This window comes from Parambassis ranga, chromosome 17 (assembly GCF_900634625.1).
Source record: "Parambassis ranga chromosome 17, fParRan2.1, whole genome shotgun sequence".
In the NCBI taxonomy this organism is placed as follows: Eukaryota; Metazoa; Chordata; class Actinopteri; family Ambassidae; genus Parambassis; species Parambassis ranga.
In genome coordinates this window covers 18,185,991-18,209,228 of record NC_041037.1, presented here as the reverse complement: position 1 = coordinate 18,209,228, position 23,238 = coordinate 18,185,991, and the positions used below count along the sequence as shown (strand labels likewise).

At 45.3% G+C, this 23,238-nt stretch overlaps 1 protein-coding gene and 1 long non-coding RNA gene across 2 annotated transcripts; both read left to right on the top strand.

The window, feature by feature from the left end:
- Positions 1-16,833: 16,833 nt before the first annotated feature.
- On the top strand, positions 16,834-20,204 carry LOC114450180 (coiled-coil domain-containing protein 39-like; the record flags this gene model as incomplete). Its single annotated transcript, XM_028428148.1, has 13 exons — positions 16,834-17,046; positions 17,465-17,577; positions 17,655-17,801; positions 17,887-18,045; positions 18,133-18,225; positions 18,338-18,466; positions 18,556-18,747; positions 18,832-18,935; positions 19,029-19,161; positions 19,323-19,517; positions 19,615-19,782; positions 19,860-19,997; positions 20,160-20,204. Coding segments are annotated over exons 1-13 (1,731 nt in total), but the record flags the coding sequence as incomplete, so codon positions are not given.
- Positions 20,205-20,309: 105 nt separating this feature from the next.
- On the top strand, positions 20,310-20,681 carry LOC114450181 (uncharacterized). Its single transcript, XR_003672046.1, has 3 exons — positions 20,310-20,368; positions 20,441-20,564; positions 20,647-20,681. It is a non-coding gene; the product is annotated as an uncharacterized LOC114450181 (long non-coding RNA).
- The last annotated feature ends 2,557 nt before the right edge of the window (positions 20,682-23,238 follow it).

The following is a 23,238-nucleotide window of genomic DNA, read 5'->3' as shown; positions in this document are numbered from 1 at the left end:
TCATGCATATTATGCAAAATATTTGTATTGTTTTACAAGCATATAGTTGTAAATTGTTAATTTTGCTTGACTGTTAGTCTGTTTGGCTCCCCCTACTGGTATATATGAGTGGCAGTTTTTTGGGGTCTCTTTTTGATGACATCATAAGTAGGAGACAAGGCTGCCTTCCATGTTGGATCTGTCAAGAGCACATGTTTTTCTGTATCTTAAGTCATCCTGGTGTTTGGACTTTTCAAAGCATCGTTGTTTTACCCTACTGCCAGTTGTTATATTAAAGACGACCAACGCAATATTTCCTGGTCTTTGTAGTTATTGGGGATGGAGTTATCTGCCTGTCAATTCATGCAAGGCGTGTGAAGAGGACAGGACAGTAAAACAACGCTTTCTGGAATACAAATCATCAAGAAATCATCAAGCTCGCAGTCATTGCACACAAGGTCTCAAGTGTCACGTTCATCTGCATCCAGACGATCACATGGCTCATCTGCCAGTGCAGCCGCAACCCTGGCTCGGGCTGAAGCTGAAGCTGCTAAAGCAGAGGCATCTTTTGCAATGAAAGAAAGCCAAATAAAAATGGAACAAGCACGCTTAGAAGCATCCATGAAGGTAGAGCGTACACGTTTAGAGGTAACGTTAGATTCTCTTCAACTGGAGAAAAAGGCTGCAGCTGCAGTAGCTAAAGCTGAGGCATTAGAGGCAGCAGCAGAAGAGCAAAGTGATGCTCTCAGCTCACATATTGAGCTCCAAACCCATGATCCTGCAGAACGCACAAAAAAATATGTGGAAGAGCAAGTAAAGCAAGCTACAACATCTGGGTTACAGGAAGATCCAACTGATGGTTTTAAGGAACTAGACACCAAGCCATTACTTGTAAATCTTGTGGAGAACACAGAACCTCATGTGTCACATGATTTAGGTGTGAAACCACAGAAAGCGACACCTTCAAAGGTAATCATGGATCATACTGATCACACAGACCCATATGATGAGAGGAGGACTCCTCAAGCTGACCGGTGGTCAAAGTTTGAACCACCTGATTCGGCACGGTGTGTCAGACTTTGCCAGATTTTTTGCGAGACGTGAACTTGTGTCTACAGGACTCTACAGGACAGTTCAATGATCGCCCAGAGAGTTATAGAGCTTGGAAAGCATCATTCTTGAATGCTATACGAGGTTTAGACCTCACAGAAGGTGAAGAAATGGATCTTTTAGTGAAATGGCTAGGCGCTGAGTCTGCTGAACATGTGAGAAGGATAAGGTCTGTGCATGTCCACCACCCAAAAAGGGGACACAGAATGGCATGGAAAAGACTAGATGAGTGTTACGGCGCACCAGAGGTAATTGAGAATGCATTGTTCCAGAGGCTAGATAGCTTCCCCAGGATTTCCAACAAAGATCACAAGAAGCTAAGAGACTTAGGTGACTTGTTAATGGAGATTGAAGCTGCTAAGTCTGAAGGAGAACTATCAGGACTAGGTTACTTGGACACAGCCCGGGGTATTAACCCCATTGTTCAGAAGCTACCATATAATCTACAGGAGAAATGGCTCTCACATGGCTCTAGGTTTAAGGATGAGTACAATGTTCCATTTCCACCATTTGAGTGTTTTGTAGATTTTATCTGCAAACAAGCTAGGATGCGAAATGATCCTAGCTTCTCACTGCTCCCAAGCAGTAGTGATTCACCACTTCTAAGCAAGGTGAAAGCAGCTTCTAAGTATGGCAGTCCGAAGTCTCCACTCTCTGCTTATAAGACTGAAGTGTCTCCTCACACTTTCTCCACAGCTGAAGCAGCACGCAAGGCTAAAATGGATCCTGCTAAGCAATGTCCTTTACATAATAAGCCTCATCCTCTCCAGAAATGTCGGGGATTTAGAGAGAAAAGCATTGAGAGTAGAAAATCTCTCTTGAAGCAACATGGCATATGCTATAAATGCTGTGCATCATCAGCACATCTAGCAAAAAGTTGTAACATAGACAGAAGATGTACAGAATGTGGAAGTGAGGGGCACATCTCAGCCCTACATCCTGGCCCTGCTCCTTGGGCCTCAGCAACACTAACTCCATCAAGCGAGCATGGCGGGGAGGAAGGAAACACCACTGAAGAAGCAAGTGTTTCATCAAGTTGCACACAGGTCTGTGGTCAAGATCTCGCCGGGAAGTCTTGCTCAAAGATCTGCCTTGTCAAGATGTATCCGACGGGCCAGAGGGAAAAGGCAGTCAGGTTATATGCAATACTCGACGATCAGAGTAATAGGTCACTGGTGAGGCCTGGCTTTTTTGACCTCTTTAACATCAAAGGTCACAACTCTCCATACTCACTGAGAACCTGTGCAGGCGTGGTTGAGACAACAGGTAGAAGAGCTCATGGTTTCCAAGTGGAGTCCATAGATGGGGAGGTTATTATCTCTCTGCCGACACTGATTGAGTGTAACGCCATTCCAAATAATCGCTCTGAGATCCCCACACCAGAAGCAGCATTATATCATGCACATCTAAAACCACTGGCACAAAGAATCCCAGAACTTGACTCTCAGGCTCCCATCATGATTCTACTTGGCAGGGACATCATAAGAGTCCACAAGGTGCGGAAGCAAGTAAATGGACCACATGACGCTCCGTATGCCCAAAAACTGGATTTGGGATGGGTTATTGTGGGTGACGTTTGTCTCGGTAATGTTCATAAACCAGTCGCTGTAAATGCCTACTATACTAACACTTTGGAAAATGGCCGTCATTCAGTCTTTCAACCATGTCCTAACCATTATGCAATAAAGGAAAAGTTGCACGGCAGGGAAGCTCCAGGTTTTCTTGCTTCTCTTTATATGGGCGGGCCCACTGGTGAGAACTCTACAGACCATCTCGGATGTTATGTTTTTCAACAGACCAAAGATGATAATAAGTTAGGCACTTCAGTGGAGGATGAACTCTTTCTGAAGACAATGAAGGAGGAAGTCTTTCAGGATGAGGACAACAGCTGGGTTGCTCCTCTGCCATTTAGAGAGGCACGTCCTCGTCTGCCTAACAACAGGTCTCAAGCAGCAGATCGCCTGTCTTCTTTAAGACGTTCCTTCAGCAAGAAGCCTGAGATGAAAGTTCACTTCATTTCTTTTATGGAACAAATATTTGAGAAAGGTCATGCAGAGATAGCTCCGCCTCTCAAGACAGAGGAAGAATGCTGGTATCTCCCTTTCTTCGGTGTCTACCACCCCCGGAAGCCCGATCAGATTCGGGTGGTCTTTGATTCAAGTGCTCAGTATAAGGGAGTCTCCTTGAATCAGGTCCTCTTGACTGGCCCGGATCTTAACAATGGTCTTTTGGGGGTTCTTATTCGCTTCCGCAAAGACTCCATCGCTATCACTGTAGACATTCAACAAATGTTTCATTGTTTTGTTGTCAGGCCAGAAGACAGGAACTTCTTGAGGTTTCTATGGTACGAAGACAACAACCTGGAAAAGGACATCAGGGAGTACCACATGAAAGTGCACGTCTTTGGCAATAGCCCATCACCGTCGGTCGCCACTTACTGTCTTAGACGAGCAGCCAAAGAGGAAGAAAGAGAGTTTGGCAAAGATGCAAGGCAGTTTGTCGAAAGAGACTTTTATGTTGATGATGGCCTAAAGTCCCTTCCTACACCTGAGGCTGCTATTGACTTGCTTAAAAGGACTCAGGAGATGTTGGCTTGTTCTAACCTTAGGCTACATAAAATAGCTTCGAACAGCAAAGAAGTCTTGGATGCTTTTCCCACTCAAGACTACGCCAATGACATTAAAGATCTCGATCTTGGAGTTGATACTTTACCCATGCAACGCAGCCTTGGTCTCTGCTGGGATCTGAAGACAGACACCTTTCTGTTCAACGTCGCAGACGAAAAAAAGCCCTTCACACGACGGGGAGTTTTGTCAACAGTAAACAGCTTGTATGACCCATTAGGATTTGTAGCACCTGTAACCATATGGGGAAAGGCATTGCTCAGAGACTTGTCGATGGAGACAAACGATTGGGATGCTCCACTACCTGCAAATAAAGAGGAACAATGGGAGAAGTGGCGAGATTCTTTAAGAGAGCTTCAACATCTCAAGATCTCAAGGCCATACACAACTGTGTCTTCAACGGTGGCACATCGAAAGGAGCTCTGCATTTTTTCAGATGCGTCTGACATGGCAATTGCTGCAGTTGCGTATTTAAAGATAACAGATGCAGAAGGGAACTGTCACATAGGGTTTGTGTTGGGCAAGGCGAAACTGTCCCCACGTCCAGAACAAACCATACCTAGACTGGAGTTGTGTGCTGCTACACTGGCTGTTGACATGGCAGAGCTCATCATTGCTGAGATTGACTGTGAGTTTGATGCTGTCACATTTTACACAGACAGTAAGGTAGTTTTGGGCTACATTTGTAACGAGAAACGAAGATTTTATGTGTATGTCAACAATCGAGTCCAAAGGATCAGGAGAAGCACACAGCCACAGCAATGGCGTTATGTGTCCACTGAACAGAATCCAGCAGATCATGCTACAAGGTCTATTCCTGCAGCCCGGCTAAAGGATACTATTTGGCTATCTGGCCCAGCATTCCTCTCTCAGTCAGAGGAAACTTCCTCAGGGTCAGCAATCTTTGACTTACTCGACCCCGAACAGGACAAAGAAGTCCGTCCACAAGTGGCGGTGCTTAATGCCACTGTCCATGATAGCCACTTTGGATCTCAGCGCTTTGAGCGCTTTTCTACATGGAGGGTTCTTGTTCGTGCTATATCTTGCCTTGCACATGTTGCACGTCTCTTCAAGAAAACTACAGACAGTTCCAGAGGGAACTGCAAAGGATGGCATCATTGCAAGATACCTTACACAGTGGCAGAACTTGAGCAGAGCAGAAATGTCATCATTCGATCTGTGCAGCAAGAAACTTATGGTAAAGAAATAGAGTGTATTAGGTCCCATAAACGTTTTCCCAAGGACAGCCCTCTTAAGTTGTTAGATCCCTTTTTTGACCAGGATGGCCTCTTAAGAGTTGGAGGACGCATTTGGGAAGCTCAGCTGGGGCAGGAAGAGAAAAGGCCAATCATCATGCCTGGACGGCATCACGTTACACATTTGCTGATACAGCATTACCATGCGGAGTCACAACATCAAGGACGTCACATCACAGAAGGTGCTGTCCGCTCAGCGGGTTATTGGATTGTGGGTGGCAAAAGGTGCATAAGCAGTTTCATCTTCAAGTGCATCACTTGCCGTAAGCTTCGAGGGGCTTTTGAGTCACAGAAAATGGCCGACTTACCTCCAGATAGACTCAGCACAGAACCACCTTTCACACACATTGGAGTTGATGTATTTGGACCTTGGACTGTTTCTGCACGACGAACTAGAGGTGGATATGCTGAAAGTAAAAGATGGGTGGTAATATTTACTTGTTTGAGCATCAGAGCTATTCATCTTGAAGTTCTTGAGTCAATGGACAGTTCGAGTTTCATAAACGCTTTGAGGAGGTTCCTGTCAGTTCGTGGCCCAGTCAAGCACATTCGCTCTGACCGAGGAACGAATTTCATTGGAGCATGCAAGGAGCTAGGAATCCCCTCCAATGTTGACATGAACGCTGTGAGACAGTACCTTTCAGAAAAGGGGTGTATGTGGACCTTTAATCCGCCTCACTCGTCTCATATGGGAGGAGCTTGGGAGAGGATGATCGGCATCACTCGTAGAATTCTTGACTCCATGCTTCTTCAGTCAAGATCTTCCAAGCTCACTCATGAGGTGCTTGTCACTTTTATGGCTGAGGTGATGGCTATTGTTAACAATAGGCCTTTGGTGCCTGTGTCCACCGATGCTACAGATCCATTTATCCTCACTCCTGCCACTCTACTCACACAAAAGGGTGAACCACATCCCACTCCTTCAGGTGACTTTGATAGCAAGGACCTGTATCGTAAGCAGTGGCGGCAGGTCCAAAGTCTTGCTAGTACTTTCTGGGACAGGTGGCGCAAGCAATATCTCTGTACCTTGCAATCCCGAACCAAATGGAGGTCCGATAGGCCCAACATAACTCCAGGAGCTGTAGTACTCATGAAGGACGGTCAATTCAAAAGGAATCTTTGGCCGTTAGGTGTCATAACTCAAGTATTTCCAAGCAAGGATGGGAAAGTCCGTAAGTTGGAAGTGAAGGTTAACAGACAAGAGGGAACAAAGCTGTTCCTCAGACCTGTGTCTGAAGTAATCCTACTGTTCAACCATGAGTGACTGTCTTACCACAGTGGAGTTTCTAAGGTGTAAAATGGCATCTTGTGATGCCAGGCGGGGAGTGTATTGTTTTACAAGCATATAGTTGTAAATTGTTAATTTTGCTTGACTGTTAGTCTGTTTGGCTCCCCCTACTGGTATATATGAGTGGCAGTTTTTTGGGGTCTCTTTTTGATGACATCATCAGTAGGAGACAAGGCTGCCTTCCATGTTGGATCTGTCAAGAGCACATGTTTTTCTGTATCTTAAGTCATCCTGGTGTTTGGACTTTTCAAAGCATCGTTGTTTTACCCTACTGCCAGTTGCTACATTAAAGACGACCAACGCAATATTTCCTGGTCTTTGTAGTTATTGGGGATGGAGTTATCTGCCTGTCAATTCATGCAAGGCGTGTGAAGAGGACAGGACAATATTAGAAGCTATTTATTCAGAAGTCTGTAAGGATATTTATTTGATGTTTTGGCTTAAAGACAAAACACTGTTTTTAAATTTCAATGAGCTGTTTATTACAAAAAAGACTGTACATAAATTTCAATGAACACATCCTATGTACAAACTGAGAGAAGACAAACATCAGATTCTGTTCCCATGAACATTTAAGTTACAGATGTTTTTTTTTTCCTTTTTTTTGTCAGTTGCACATTGGATCATAAGAAAACACACATCAGAGAAAGGCGCCTTGACCTGTGATGCCCTGAAATGCTAGACGTTAAAGTGGTAAACGTTACAAAGTTCCGCATGTCAGTGGTAGTCTCATGATTTCTCTATGAAAAAAGTATAAATAAATCCTTTACATACAAACTGCTAGCGCACCTTCCTCAGCAGTCTCAGACGTAAAAAGAATGCAAAGCTAGAAATACATTAAGTAGAAAAGAGTTGAAAAAATTACCTCATGTTGGAAAAATACAATCAAGGATGGGATGTAGTGGCAAATCATTCACTGGATACTTTCATGCTGAGTGAATACTGTTCATAAGGATGACTCGTTGCCTTTTTTTAAAAACAACTTGATCCCTTTCAAAATAAAAGCTGAATGCCCATTGTTTCTGAATACGTATGTTTATGTTATTGTTATGAATATATATTCTGAGACAACTTCATCAAATGTCTGACAGTGACTTTACTTGCACCAACATTCACCTTGTAAGAGCAGGTATCTTATTTTGTAGTCGAGAAATCCTTTAAGACCTCAGGACCGAACGTCATTCCTTCACTGCAGTTAGCAGGACTCATTCATGTGGAGCACAGACTCTGGACAGAGAACAGAAGTGATTCTAGCTGTAGTACATTACTGCTGAGTCGCCTACATTCACTACAATACAGAAATGATTGATTACAATCAGAATGATAAGGAGATCAAAGTCTGCTGTTACATTTCTACGTAGAGCACTCTTGAACATGAGGTTTGTGTCGGTGATTATGGTTGTTGAGCACCAAAATAAAGCACCACACCAGCAACCACTGAAGGAACAGACGGGTTGTATAAAGGTTAGTTGATGCTCAGACGGCAACTCTTGTGTTGCAATCAAAGGCACGACACAAAGCATAAAGTCACAGTTGTTGTTAACTAATCAGTGCAGCTAAAACACAATGAAAAGACGTGAAAACTCACAAGTTAGTCCTTCCTCTGCTTCACACTGCGAAGCACCGCTCTGCTACAGTAGCTGGACAGCATCACTAACCATAGTGACAAAAGGATATAATTGTGATTTAAGATAGAAAAATAAATACAAGCACTTTGCCTAGAGGAAGTTAAAATGGCACTGTGAGTGAATTCAAATAATAATAATCAACAAACAAAAAACATTTTAAAAAATCAATCTTGGCACCACCCCCCCAACGCTGATGGAAACACTGGTGAAACACTGACAAATGTACGGTACTGGCAGCTTCTCACAATACAGTACAGAAAAAAACCACCAGAAAGCAGAATCGCTTGTTTTGTTATGCATTCTGTACACTCACCCTTTTTTTTTTACCAGCATCCCCACTGACACAGAGCATAGTGAATAACTCCAGGCCTCCTTGAACATCTTGTGATTCAACAGCATGGAACATTCAGCTGTGTCCTAAAGCACTTGCTGATGTCTGTTTGTCCTTGTCGGGTGTTTTTTGATCACATGAGGTGGATGTTTTTGAGAGTTGGTCTGATGGTGTACATCCATCCATCCATCCATCTTCCACCGCTTATCCGGGGCCGGGTCGCGGGGGCAGCAGTCTAAGCAGGGACACCCAGACTTCCCTCTCACCAGACACTTCCTCCAGCTCCTCTGGGGGAATCCCGAGGCGTTCCCAGGCCAGCCGAGAGACATAGTCTCTCCACCGCGTCCTGGGTCTTCCCCGGGACCTCCTCCCAGTGGGACATGCCCGGAACACCTCCCCAGGGAGGCGTCCAGGAGGCATCCGAACCAGATGCCCAAGCCACCTCAGCTGGCTCCTCTCGATGTGGAGGAGCAGCGGCTCTACTCCAAGCTCCTCTCGGGTGACTGAGCTTCTCACCCTATCTCTAAGGGAGCGCCCAGCCACCCTTCGAAGGAAACTCATTTCGGCCGCCTGTATTCGCGATCTCATTCTTTCGGTCACTAACCAAAGCTCATGACCATAGGTGAGGGTAGGAACGTAGATTGACCGGTAAATCGAGAGCTTCGCCTTCCGGCTCAGCTCCTTCTTCACCACAACAGACCGGTACAGCGACCGCATTACTGCGGAAGCTGCACCGATCCGTCTGTCAATCTCCCGCTCCATTTTTCCCTCACTTGTGAACGAGACCCACTTTAAATAGTAAAGCTGGCGGGATGCTGCGTCCATATGGAAAAACCCAGACATTGAGTTTCACTAAACTCTGCCTGAAATCTTTGATCTCCTCTTTGCTGGAAATATAAGTGTTAACAATATGAACATGTCCTTGATAGATTTTTAAAATGTGTTTCTTCACGTGGAAACAGTTGAACCTGTCACACTGCTGTTTTTGTCACAGGAAGGACACTGCACAACATTTCTCATCATGTGTTTAGACGTGACACATCACATTTCTCTATTTTCTGTAGTGACTAAGCACAAGTTTGCAGTGGATACGCAGTATTTGTTTGCCACGCCACGAATAAATGTGTCGCTTGTTATGTACAATATGACAAGCAGTTAAGAGTTACCACAGGCTAACACTGAACAGAGCCACCAACATCCATCATGTCTTGAAACAAAACAGGAAGAACACCATCCACATCGTGACAATTAGTGTGATTTGGAGAAATAACCATTGCAGTCTATGCAGCATGCACTGAGCAGTGCAGAGCAGGAAGATCACGTGGCTTTGCAGTCACCCAGATATTTGTTAGGAATGACAGGTGAGCAGCACTCTCTTTATGCCTGTTGCTGCACTGAGGTGCATGATGAATGCTGAATGCAATGAAGCTCTGCCACACTTTAAGTAGATAGATAGATAGATAGATAGATAGATAGATAGATAGATAGATAGATAGATAGATAGATAGATCATACAGGAATAACATTAAAATATGTATACAAATATACATCTGAGAGAATATTAAAGTTTTCATTTTTTTATTTGTTGAAGGTTTTACAATAGGGCAGGGGGGGGGGGTGGTTGAAGGCCTAGGTTAACACCTAGGATGGGTTAAACAGTGGATGAAAGGGGAGGAGGACGTAGTAATGGAGTAAGAATGGTAGGTGGGTGAATGAGACAAAGATGGCCTTTGCCAGCAGACCTGTGTGGTTTGGCAGCAGTCTGTTGATTTCTATGGCAGCAGACAAACACCCAGCTGTTTTTGTGTGTCTGGGCTGGTGGGACTGGGAGTTGGATCCTCATCCTGAGAAACTGCAGTGTGATGGTCTGTCTTTGCAGCATCTCCCCTCTGAAGAACTGGGAAGTCAGATTGGTCTAAGCATTTCACAGGTGCATCTGGCTGTTGGACTGAATGGTCTTTTACTGCAAAGCGTTTGTAGGTCTTTGCAGCACACCAGTTCCTGTCTCTCAAAACCACTGTACTCCTTAGTAGGCTGGACACCCTGGAAGATGTCCTTCCATCCTTCATAAAGCCATCCATCCTCTTAAAATAGGAGTCCATGACATTCTTCGGTGTGACCCTTTCAAGCTCCTTGCCAATAACCGTGAAGAGTTCACAGAGGCATTCCAGTGACTCTTCGGCCCTGTTGTCCAACAGTCGCTTGATACAGCTGTGTATGACCGTCGAGCTGAAAACATTAGCTCTGAAGAGCTCACAGATGAACCCGATGTTATTAACAGAGCGACAGGAAGCTTTGACCTCTTCCAGCTCTGCCCTGAGTCGTTCCAACTCTCCCTTCTGTGCCTTAGCAGCCTTGAGCCGTGCCTGTCACTCCATGAAAATCCTGCTGTTTCCATGGTTCTCTTCAAACTCTGCCCTGTAATGTTGGATCATCAGATTTTTGAAGCTGACAGGACCTGAAGAGCTGGCCTCCATGATGCAGCCGCACATAGTGGCACAGAGTCCAAGTGAATCTGGAGAAGACATGGCCTTCTCAAAGATCAGGCTGGTAACTGTCTTCAACCTATGCTCTGTATTTAGCTGCAGGTGCTTCACTTCTGACATCCAACCCTGTAATGTGTCAGGGCACACCCTGTTCAGCATGGTTTTAACATAGCTGATAACTCCATCTGACTCCACAGGGCCTGTCTGTGGTGCTTCAGGCTGCTGCTGGCGGGTCATACTGAGTATCTGCGGCGTTTCGATCCACTTGTCTTCATGAGGCTGTCTCACAGCTCTCTTCTGAGCTTTGTCCTGAGCTTTCCTTTTCCTTCTCTGTGCGTGCAGACTGGGTCAAAGAGTTGATGACTGTACCCTTGCTCTCCAGAACTAGATTTACCCTACATGTAATCTGGGTCTTACTGTTAACAGTGGGGTTTTTTAATCCTTTGTCATCAGTTGGTCCTTGAACTGGTAGAGGGCTAGCCACATGTGCAATGGGCTTGCGTCTGGGTTGGCTAAAATGGTCACAGTTAGAAAGACCCCAGTCTTTGTTTCTGAGGTTTATGGTTGCAGTGATGATGCTAGCAACTCTTGAGAGAAATGGCCCCATCTAGAACGAATAAACGCATCTGGTGGAAGTAGTGGTCCATTTTTTCCTCTCGTGTGACTCGTTCTAATTCCAAACCAATGAGCGTGAACAGAGGCACTCCAAGGACTGCTCATCTGCGTTACCCAGGAGTCTGGTCAGAAAATAATGAACCATGGTGTCATCGATTAACTTGCATTTGAAGAGCTCAGCAATGAAGTGGATGTTGTTGAGGGAGCGACGGGAGGCTTTGACGCCAACCAGCTCCTTCCTGATGCATTTCAGCTCTTTCTCCTCGTCCTCAGCAGCCAACAGGCGCCTCCTTCTCGCTTCATAAATGTGGTTGTTTCCATGGTTTTCATTAAATTCAGACTTGCAGTGCTGGATCAGCATTGTTCGTAGGCTGGAAGCAAAATTGGTGTTGTAGTTCATACCGTGCCAGCACATGTCCATATATATTGTGGGTGTGCTGAGTGAAGACATGGCCTTTTCAAAAATAAGGCTGGTAATTTCCATCAGACCCTCTTCTGTATCCACAGGCTTTGTTCTCAGGTCTTTCATGCTGCCCTTGAAGTTGTCAGGAGTCAGCTTGTCCAGGATACATTTAAAATGGTTGATGATCACTTCCGTCTTAGCAAGCTGCATCTGGTCTGCAACAGCCTGCCTTGCAGGTTGTTCACGGTGAGCCGGATATGTCATCTTTCCAGTGGACAAATATTTAGGCTGGTGTTGTGGCTGCATTTTACCAACAGTAGTGTTGTCTGGCAACAGGACTTCTATAAAGTTAAAAGTCACAGTCGATTTAATACCCAGAGCCATAGAGAGAGATTAAGATTAAGATTAAGAAACCTTTATTAGTCCCACAATGGGGAAATTGCATTTTTGCAACGGCATACAGACAGCAAGGGATAAGTTAAGAAAAAGATATATACATTATAAAATAGACTACCAATAAAAAGATATATACATTATAAAATAGACTCAATCAAAAAACAGTTTACATATTAACAGATGTTGCACAGGTGAGTGGAGGTAGGAGTGGTTTATAAACTGTACATAGTGCATCAGAAACTAAATAAATAACAGTAAATAAAAGCACACTGTGGTGTGTGAAGAGCAGCCCAGGACAGAGCTGGACTTCCTGATGACTCTGTCCAGCTTCTTCCTCTCCCTCTCAGTGATGCTGCTGTTCCAGCAGACCACACCGTACATGATGACCGATGCCACCACAGAGTCATAAAAAGTCTTCAGGAGTGCCCCTTTCACTCCAAAAGACCGCAGTCTCCTCAGCAGGTAGAGCCTGCTCGGGCCCTTCCTGTACAGTGTGTCTGTGTTGTGAGTCCAGTCCAGTTTGTTGTTGAGGTGAACACCCAGGTATTTGTAAGAGTCCACCTGCTCAATGTCCATTCCCTGGATGTTCACCGGTGAGGGGGGGGGGGCTGAGTGTCATCTGTGAAAGTCCACCACCATCTCCTTGGTTTTCCCTGCATTGATCAGGAGGTGGTTTCGCTGACACCAGTCCACAAAGTTCTGCGTCAGTCCTCTGTACTCCGCGTCGTCGCCATCACTGATGAGACCAACAATCGCAGTGTCATCAGAGAACTTCTGCAGCACACAGCCCTCAGTGTTGTGTCTGAAGTCCGACGTGTAGAGGGTGAAAAGGAAGGGGGCCAGGACAGTCCCCTGAGGGGCACCCGTGCTACAGGTAAGCAGGTCAGACACACAGTTCTGGGCTCTCACAAACTGTGGTCGGTTTGTGAGGTAGTCCCTGATCCACTCTGACAGCAGGTGGTCCACCCCTGTCTGCTCCAGTTTGTCCTTCAGGATCGCCGGCTGGATGGTGTTGAAAGCACTGGAAAAATCAAAGAAGGTGATTCTCACAGTGCTGCCGGGCTTCTCCAGGTGAGACGGAGCTCGGTGTAGCAGGAAGGTGACAGCATCCTCCACTCCAACATTAGGCTTGTAGGCAAACTGCAGCGGATCCATGGAGAAGCCCACTGTGGAGCGGAGGTGTCTCAGGACCAGTCTCTCCAGTGTCTTCATGAGGTGGGATGTCAGAGCCACTGGTCTGTAGCTGCTGAGGTCTTTGGGGTGCGGTGTTTTAGCCACTGGTACCACACAGGAGGTCTTCCAGAGCTGTGGTACCACCCCCAGCTTGAGGCTCAGATTGAAGACGTGCTCCATAACTCCACACAGTTGGTCTGCACAGGACTTAAGGAGCCTGGAGCTAATGGCATCTGGTCCAGCTGCCTTCCTTGTCTTTGTCTTCCTGAGTTCTGTTCTCACCTGGGCTGCTGTGAAGGACAGGGGTGGGGGTGGGGGATGAGTGTCTCTGTGTGGGTGTGAAATGGTTTGATGTTGTGATGAGCTAAGAGTGTGGGGGGCTGTGGGAGAGGAACAAAGGCCATTAGTCAGAGAGTAGTGGTGCGACTGCAAGGGGGGAGGAGTGGGTGCTACATCAAACCTATTGAAGTGTAGGTTTAGGTCATTGACCCACTTCTGATCCCCCTCAGCCTGTGAGTGGGGTGTGTTGTAGCCAGAGATGGTTTTCAGGCTTCTCCACACCCCGCGGACGTTCTGCTGCTGCAGCTGCTCCTCCATCTTCTTCCTGTAGCTGGCTTTTCCCTCTCTGATCTTCCTCCTCAGCTCCCTCTGTGCAGCCCTCAGCTCATCCTTATTCCCTGACCTGAAAGCTCTCTTCTTCTCCTTCAGGAGAGCTTTGATTTCAGGGTTAATCCACGGCTTGTTGTTGGAGAAACACCGTACCTTCTTGGAAGGAAGAGTGTTCTCAACGCAGAAGTTAATATAGTCCGTTAAGCAGTCTGTTATTGTGTTGATGTCCTCCCCATGTGGGTCATAAAGCTCTGTCCACACAGTGGTGTTGAAGCAGTCCATGAGAGCAGCCTCACTCTCCTCGGTCCATCTCTTCATTCTGCGTGAGACCGCCGGTTGCCTGTGCACAACAGGAGTGTACACAGTCTGCAGATGGACTATGTTATGGTCAGCTCTTCCCAGGGGAGGGAGGGGGGGATGCAGAATATGCCTCCTTGGTGTTGGCATAAAGCAAGTCCAGTGTTCTATTGTCTCTAGTGGGGCAGGTGACATACTGAGTGAATGTGGGCAGAACAGATGAGGGAGACGCGTGGTTAAAGTCTCCAGAGATGAGGAAGAGGGCCTGTGGGTGCTGTGTCTGCAGCCTGCTGGTGACTGAGAGCAGGGTGTCACAAGCTGTGTCTGCGTTAGCAGAGGGAGGGACGTACACCACCGTTACAATCACATGTGAGAACTCCCGTGGTAGATAGAAAGGCCTCATGCTAACTGCTAACAGTTCGATGTCCCTGTTGCACAGTTGTTCTTTAATAGTGCAGTGTCCCGGTTTGCACCACCTCACGTTCACATACACAGCCAGCCCCCCTCCTTTTCCCTTACCGCTGTCCGCCATTCTGTCCGCCTGCAGCAGATGAAAGTTTTCAAGCAGAAGAGTAGAATCCGGGATGTTCTGTGTGAGCCAGGTCTTGGAGAACAGAAGGACGCTGCTCTCCATGTACTCACGCTGATGGCGAGTTAGTGCCGCTAGCTCATCCATCTTATTGGGAAGAGATCTCACATTTCCCATAGTGACGGTGGGGAGAGCCGGTCTGAAGCATCTCTTCTTATCTCGACGTTTCTTCCCGGCACTGCAACCACGGTGGGACTTCCGAACCAGTTCCGGGGGTATTTGGTGTCTGTCCCTGGGGAACACTACAGCGCTACTCAGCGTAATCAGCTGTTCCCTACTGTAAACAACGCGAGCCGCTTCATGCATTGTTGCTCTGGAAGTTGTTGAAGAAGCAGAAAAACAGCGAGAATAAAAGTGGAGAATAGCAAAATGTAGGAAAAAAAGAGACAGTAAGCAGGAGCCGTTGCAAGCAGCAGCCGGTCTCCACCAGCGCCGGAAGTAAGCAGAGAGAGAGTTGCGTCAAGCTTTGATGTCACCGCTACAGTGATCACGTGGTTCATGTAAGCCTCAATAGTTCCAAACAAACTGCGTGCTGCCGTTTACCTCTATGGGAAAGAGATATATCAAAATAAACCCCACAAAAGTATATCCAGCCATTATTTGTGTCAGTTATGCTTTTTGTGTTACTCTACTGCTCTGAAACTACCCCAATGCGGAAACTACCAACAGTGCGGGTGCAAAATGTATAAGAAAATATAAGTAACTGTTTAATGATAAAAACAGGGCATATACTCTGGTATATTAGTGTTTTGACATCGTTTTTCTTCCCGTTAAAGTAAAAAATAAAATTGTATTAAAGGTTATAAATCTTTGTGATTGAGTTTGAATAATTTCGCATTTAAATCGTTAAAGAACTCAAGCTACAGTTGTTGAAACCCGACGATGAAGGAGAAGAAGTTGTTTGTTAGTTGTTGTTTTGTCTGTGGAGGTGGAAATGTGGCTAAAGGTTTGCAGGAACTTAACCCCGGTGTGACGGAGATCAAACTGGCAGCTACATTTGTAGGAGGTGGCGCCCCAGGCAACCGCGTATGTCGCCCAGAGCCCAGCTCAATGGCACCTTAAGGTGCCATAGTTGTAGCCATAGTCGTCATTTAGCTGACGGTGACGTCAATCTGCTGTCTTGATGTGACAGTTAACGTTAGCATGTAGCATATAGCCTAGCAAATAGTTGGCAAGTAGCTGCCAAATGAATGACAGCTTGATGAGGCGACACGTGTAGGGTGAAAGAATTTATTTTTAAAGTATTCATGTTTATATGTGTTTATCACTTAATAATGTGAATTTCATAAGTGTTTATGTGTTAGGAAATTTGATAGAAAATCAAAGTAATTCGAGGATACTGAATGTATATATACTCTATTCGCTGTATGACCCAGGGTCTGCAGGGGGATAGTAGATGTCCCTGTTGGCCGGCAGGCGGGAACGCCCATGGGTATATTTATGTGTGAATTCCATGTCCAGTGGTTGTTGATGAGTTGTTCTTTGTTGTTCATGGTTGTTCTTGCCTTGTTCTTTGTATCTCAACAACCCAGAGCTCTGCGACTCAGAATTTGCCTTATTGTTTAATAAATTATAATTTTGAGACCAGAATTTATCCGCTCCTTCCTTACAAACTAATTCAGGGGGTGAGCAGAAGGAAACAGGGGATTTTCACCCCGACACACGTGACGTCCGTTGCCGTGGAAACCATATATGGTTTATACCGGTAGTCTTCTTCCAAACTTTGCAGATATAAATACTATTGTATTATAATATTATCTAAATACTATACATCATAATATTAATATGTTTACCGTCATGATTACTACCAATATGAAGTGCAATTTAAATATTAATACACAACTACTTAGAAAACAATATGAACAAACGTGCACCAGGCAAAAGATTGACACGGATAAATATGTAGAAGATTTTGGAGATGAAGTATACATTAAATGTATTTTACAAGCTGACCGGAAGCATTACTTCTGGTCTCGCGCTGCCTCCTTGTGGCGACATGCGGAACGTGTGGTTGCTAGGGGCAACTGACAACAGACCTGAACCATAGCAACCGACACACAGACGCTGTATAAAGCCGGAGTCAAGACATATTGCTGAGAATTACTGCGTTGTTGCTTTCCATAGCATTTGTCAGGCACGGTGTTAAAATGGAAATTATGTCTGGAGTTCTCGACCCAGTTTTGGCTGAAGTGGGGTGGGATAGCCGTTATGCTGTCCCCGAGCTCAACGCTGAAAACAAAGCCTTACTGGAGGAGGTGAGGAAACTTATTATTAACATGTTTAATGGCACATGTTTAGCTTCCTTTTCTCTGTTTGTTTTTGGGTGTCATCGTGTGGGTCGTTTAAAATTACTCACTGAAGAATAATGTTGTAATGAGGTTTGTTTTGACTGAGCGCAGGTTGTGCACACGGTCCTCCTGCAGTGACACCAGGGTCACTGTTCAATTCATTATTTTAAATATTTGAGAGCACCTGTAAATTCCGGGCACAGCTGAAATTTCCAAATAAAATGTGACATTTGAATCTTTTTTTCTTGTTAAGTGACAGATATGTATGTATGGACAAAACGTCCTCCCTTTACACTTTAGATTGCGTTTTCTTAATGTTATTGCACATCAGTTTTCGGTATCTGAATTTTGATTCACTGTGTGCTGTGTCATGATGATGTCAACAGATTTGTAGAAAGAGAGAGAGCGGACACAACTGGAAGACAAACTGGAGAAAAACAAGGAACAAAAGAAGAACATGGCCAATTACCTAAAGAATATTAAAGAAGAGCTGGAAAACACTGAGGTCAGTATTGTATCTATGAGTTGTGATATGTTTGTTTTGTGGTGGGTTATGCATTGTGTGTTATTTGTATTGTCTAGGCTTTGTGTGAGGCAAAGGAGAGAGAGATAGAGTTAGAGAAACACCTGACAGCCCTCGCGGAGAGAGAAACCAGCCGCCTGACTCAGGACACAGCTAAGATGGAGAATGAGCTCAGCTCCTTAGGAGAGAGGAAAAACACGCTGGAGGTCAGAGCCTTTCATGAATAAAAAAATAGAAAAGAGAAGTAGCTATGGATTGTGATGCCACAATAACATGTATCTGTATCCCCAGAACAACATTTTCAAGGCCAAACAGAAGCTGGAGGAGTTCAGGCAGCAGATGAACTGGGACCAGCAGACAATGGATTGCTTTTTGGAGGAGTCAGCAGGCAAATATGAGGACACGATGGCCATCAACAAATACGCTCAGCAAGATGAGCAGAGGATCAAGGTAAAGAGATGAAAACATCTCTCTTCTGCAGCACTTACAGCTTTGAGTTATCATCGGCTAACAGCTGTCTAACCTCCCCTGGTGCAGTCGCTCATTCTGGTGATAGAGAAGAAGTCTGTGGAGGCCAATGAAAAGCTCAAAGCACTCGATAAAGAGAAGACTGAGACAAAATTAGCCCAGGTAATGTGTAAAAACACAGCACATCCATGGTGTTATTACTAACAGTATGTGTAAACAAATGTTAGTATGGCAGTTGTGGTTTCCCATTAAAATCCCTCTGCTGTCGTACCAGCTTGCATTGGATAAGGTGACAGAGAATCTGCAGCAGGCTCACCTGGAGACACAGCAGCTTACCCACCTGTGGGAAAACACTATCAAGTACATGAAGCAACAGGATGCTGAGATGCAGCAGTGTGCACTGGTAAAGCATGGGACATTAAACATCTACTGGTCATTCATTCTAGAGTGAATTCACACAGGAGAGTGTTTTCTTTTAAATTATTATTGCAGCAACTTGCCCAAGCCAACCAGAAGCTGAGGGAAAAGAAGGCCGCCATTGCAGAGAAGAAGCACCTGATGGAGATCCAGAGGAACAACAGGAAAGAAACCGAGAGGAAGTCAGCGGTGGCCAACAAACAGGCAGTAAAACTGCGGCAGGAGCTGAAGGGGCAGGAGAGTGACTTTGGCAGGCTGCAGGATGAGGTGCTGAATGTGGACTAATAATAAACTGCCTTCATATTGATATTATTATAAGTGCGAGTGAACTGACTCTTGTGTGTCCCGCAGCTGAAAAGCTGCAAAGGCAACCTAGAGAGAAAAACCTCTGATGTGAAGATGCTGACGTCCCACATATCCACGATGAAGAAGGACATCCAGGACTACAATGACAAGTCAGTGTATCACAGCAGGGCTCTGTGTGTGTATTGACTGGAGCTGTGGTAATGTACTACACAATGTCTGTTTTATGTTTCTGTGTATTTTAGACTGAAGGAAGCCAAGATCCACAATGCTGCGCTGGAGGAGAAACTGAAGGTTGTGACTCAGACTGCCCTCAGTGAGGAGGAGAGAGCAGCACAGATGGAGCAGTTCCTCAGAGATGAGGAGCAGGCCAGTAAGGTGAGCATTGATGGCCTGTCGGACCCTTTCAGTTCTTTATCACTGGGTATTTTTGCAGCCCCTCTCTTTGGTCATCTGTTTTTTATGGTTTGCTACATTTGGTCACACGGTGGCAGAAACTTATTTCCTCTCTGTAACTCCATGCCTGTGTTTCACTCCAGGAGTTGGACATCCAGCTGCGTGACTACAACTCAGAGCTGTCTCACCATAAAGAGCACCTGCAGGCTATCAGGATGAAAAAGAAGGATTCTGCTGCGCAAGTTTCAAGGAGTAAATCCACCATTGTGCGCCTGCATAACCAGCTCAAAAAACAGGAGGAGGAAATTACAAGGCAGCAGACCATCTTGAGACAAGTGGCACGTTTAGCAAAACACTACCCAGCCTCCCTATGTCTTATGCTCCACTCTGCAACACAAATGCTGACAGTATTTGTTTGTCCCCTTCATTGTGCAGGACAGTCGGAACAATGCACTGAATAAAAAACTGGAACGCCTGCGAGGAGATGACATTCCATCAGATGAAAAACAAATGCTGGATGTGAAGATTGCTGAGCTGACCAAACACCTAGAGGAGAAAAAAACCACAGCTAAGATGCTCACTGACATGCTCAAAGAGTCTGAGGTCAGTCTGATAATATACTTGGCTTTTTTTTCTATAAACCTCTGACATATACTGAGATAAATCTTGGTGTCTGGCAGACTCATATTCGCTGCCAGAAGAAGGAGATGGAGAAGACAGCAGCTCAGAAGAAAGATTTGACCGACAAAGTGGAGGAGCTCAACTTGTTCTGTAGTACCAGTGAGAAGGACCTGAAGAAAGTCCGACAGAGGAAACAGGTACCTGTGATCACCATCATGTGTCACTGTGGAAGGTCAATACATCCTATAGCAACTTAAATGAATGCAAACAAACTGAAGTAGTTTTTCCTCAAAGCTGAGAATCGACCTGACAGAAAGGCTGTATGCACTGTGATTTTAAACTCATGGGTTCCCTATCAGGACAGCATGGTGGAGCACAAGTTTATGAAGCTAGAGGTGGAGCGTATGAGGGATCTGCTGTACAACAAGGCAGATGGCGTGCTGTCTTTGGAGAAGAGGAAGCTGAACCTGCAGAAAGCTATGAAAGAGAGGGAGGATGAGATCAAAGTGTACAAAGAAATGCTCAGCCAGCAGCTGAAGCTCGGTGAACAGGAGAGGCAGAGACTCAGGTAAAAAAAAAAACAAATCACTCAGTTCTCAAAGGTTTGTCACATCACTTAATGTCAATCATTGTATCTCAGTGCTGAACTCAATGAGAAACTGTCCAAGATTGAAACCATGAAGAAACGTTTTGAGGTTGTGACCCTGACCAAGGCAGGTCCTGAGGCGGAGGGGGAGCACTCACAGGCTTACTACATCACTAAGGTCGGAGCTCTTCACACATAGTCTACTGAAGCACACACCATGGTTCCAGACCTTTGCATCACCTGTGTGTGCTTTTCACCAGGTTGCACAAGAGAAAGGGGAACTTAAGCAGAAGGGTGATGAGCTGGATGCTAAAATCCACAAGCTGGAGCTGGAAAACAGCGCTCTGGAGAACACCAACCAGCTGTTCAGCAACTCTAACTCTGTATACCGCAAATCTTTCAACAAAGCTGAAGAATCCAGTATGTAAACCAGCGACAGCCCTCTTCAACTGTATACTTGTTGATTGATTGATTGTTAAATGATGGCGGCAGCTGTCATTGGCCACAATGTAATTTGTTTTCGTTTTAGGTCCGGACTATCAGGAGAAGTTGAAGCTGGAGGAGCAGCTGAGAGCTGCTGAAGTGAAGCTGAAGGATAACAAACGACAGATCCAGGAGCTCCAACAGGACATGCAGGTTATTGTTATTTATAGCCAGTGTAGAGCAGATCACTGAGAACGAAGCAATTAGTCTTCGACGGCTCAGGTTACATTCAGACTGATTCTGGATTAACTGGATCTTAACCATGCAAATACTTTGTTAGCTCATATATCATTAGCATAATGGTCAACATTCAGCAGGCAGTAATAGTTAAATTACAATTTTGTTACAGACAGGTAAAAGAACTTTAGTCATGTAAATAGTAATTCATTCAAAATCATCAGATACGATATTATGTTTGTAACCAGGAAGTCAGTTATTATCACTGCAACACAGTGATGGATATGCTTTGGGCCAAGTTAGAGAATCAATCATTTACACACTTAGTCCAGCACCCATGGAGCACACAGATCCCTTCTTTGTAGAAGTCGCCCACAGACCATGTGGCCTAAAGGTGCATCTCTTTTGTGCAGCCATCACTGCACAATACTACAGACTACAGGAAATACAGAGGGTGTATTATGTAGCGCCCCTGTGAAAGCCAAAAATAAACTTGTTTAAACTATCTGCCTGACATTGATCTTGTATGAATCTCTGTGTATGTGCATGTTCAGCTTTAGTGTATTCATGGGTGTGTGTCTGTTTCCAGGAAAGGAACAAGACTCTGCAGAACCTGCAACAAGAGGAGCAAGAGGAGGGAGAAAAGATGAGAATAAATCAGACACTCCTGGAGAAACTGAACAAAGACATCACTGTTCAGAAGGAGAAAATCGACAGAGCCACAAAACAGGTTTAAAATCAACCGCTTATTCTAAAGTCATTTCATGACGCGGCAGTAAACACAGGGGGTGTTGTGTGTGTGTGTGTGTGTATACAGAACCCTGGCTATTGCCTCAGTCATGTTTAATTCTGTAATGTCCTGCTGTTTTCCAGTGCTCCAAGCTGACCAAACAGATCCGCTCAGCCAAAAAAACCAAGAGTGAGACTTTGGAAGAGAAGGACATTAAAGTGACAGAGATGAAGGAATTTAACAAGGTTATTGACAAGATGCTGAATGAGGCCATGGAGAAAAACCCAGACGTCAGACCGGCGCTGGAGAAATACTTCCTGCAGGTGCAGAACGGCTCAAACAGCTCAAACAGCAGGACTAATGCAGCCACAGCAGCTTACCCTTTAATGCTCCTCTCTATTACCCCTCACAGGACAATCTGTCTCTTCCACCTCCTCCTTCAACTCCTTCCTCCCAGCGGAGCTTCAGGACAAACTCTGCCCGCAGCTCGACCACTTCCAGGTCAGACTTACCCTGAAATGGGTCACACTAGAATACTACACTGATAACAGTTCACCTTTAACAGTCAGTCAGCTCCACAGCTGCAAGGTGTTGGTGATAAAAATGCACAAGATGAATACGACTATAAACAGAGTATAACGAGTGAGGTGGATATTTTAGTACACCACTCTTCCTCTGTATATTTATTGTGCTCTGCCTGTATTGTAGACCTCCTGCATCCTCAGCCAGCAGCCGTGGAGCCTCTGCTCCACAGCCCCCCACAGTGAAGATGGTGGGACTGGACTTGAACCTGAAGAACGTCCGACAGAGGAAACAGGTACCTGTGATCACCATCATGTGTCACTGTGGAAGGTCAATACATCCTATAGCAACTTAAATGAATGCAAACAAACTGAAGTAGTTTTTCCTCAAAGCTGAGAATCGACCTGACAGAAAGGCTGTATGCACTGTGATTTTAAACTCATGGGTTACCTATCAGGACAGCATGGTGGAGCACAAGTTTATGAAGCTAGAGGTGGAGCGTATGAGGGATCTGCTGTACAACAAGGCAGACGGCGTGCTGTCCTGCATGACCTGCAGCTCAAACAGCAGGACTAATGCAGCCACAGCAGCTTACCCTTTAATGCTCCTCTCTATTACCCCTCACAGGACAATCTGTCTCTTCCACCTCTTCCTTCAACTCCTTCCTCCCAGCGGAGCTACAGGACAAACTCTGCCCGCAGCTCGACCACTTCCAGGTCAGACTTACCCTGAAATGGGTCACACTAGAATACTACACTGATAACAGTTCACCTTTAACAGTCAGTCAGCTCCACAGCTGCAAGGTGTTGGTGATAAAAATGCACAAGATGAATACGACTATAAACAGAGTATAACGAGTGAGGTGGATATTTTAGTACACCACTCTTCCTCTGTATATTTATTGTGCTCTGCCTGTATTGTAGACCTCCTGCATCCTCAG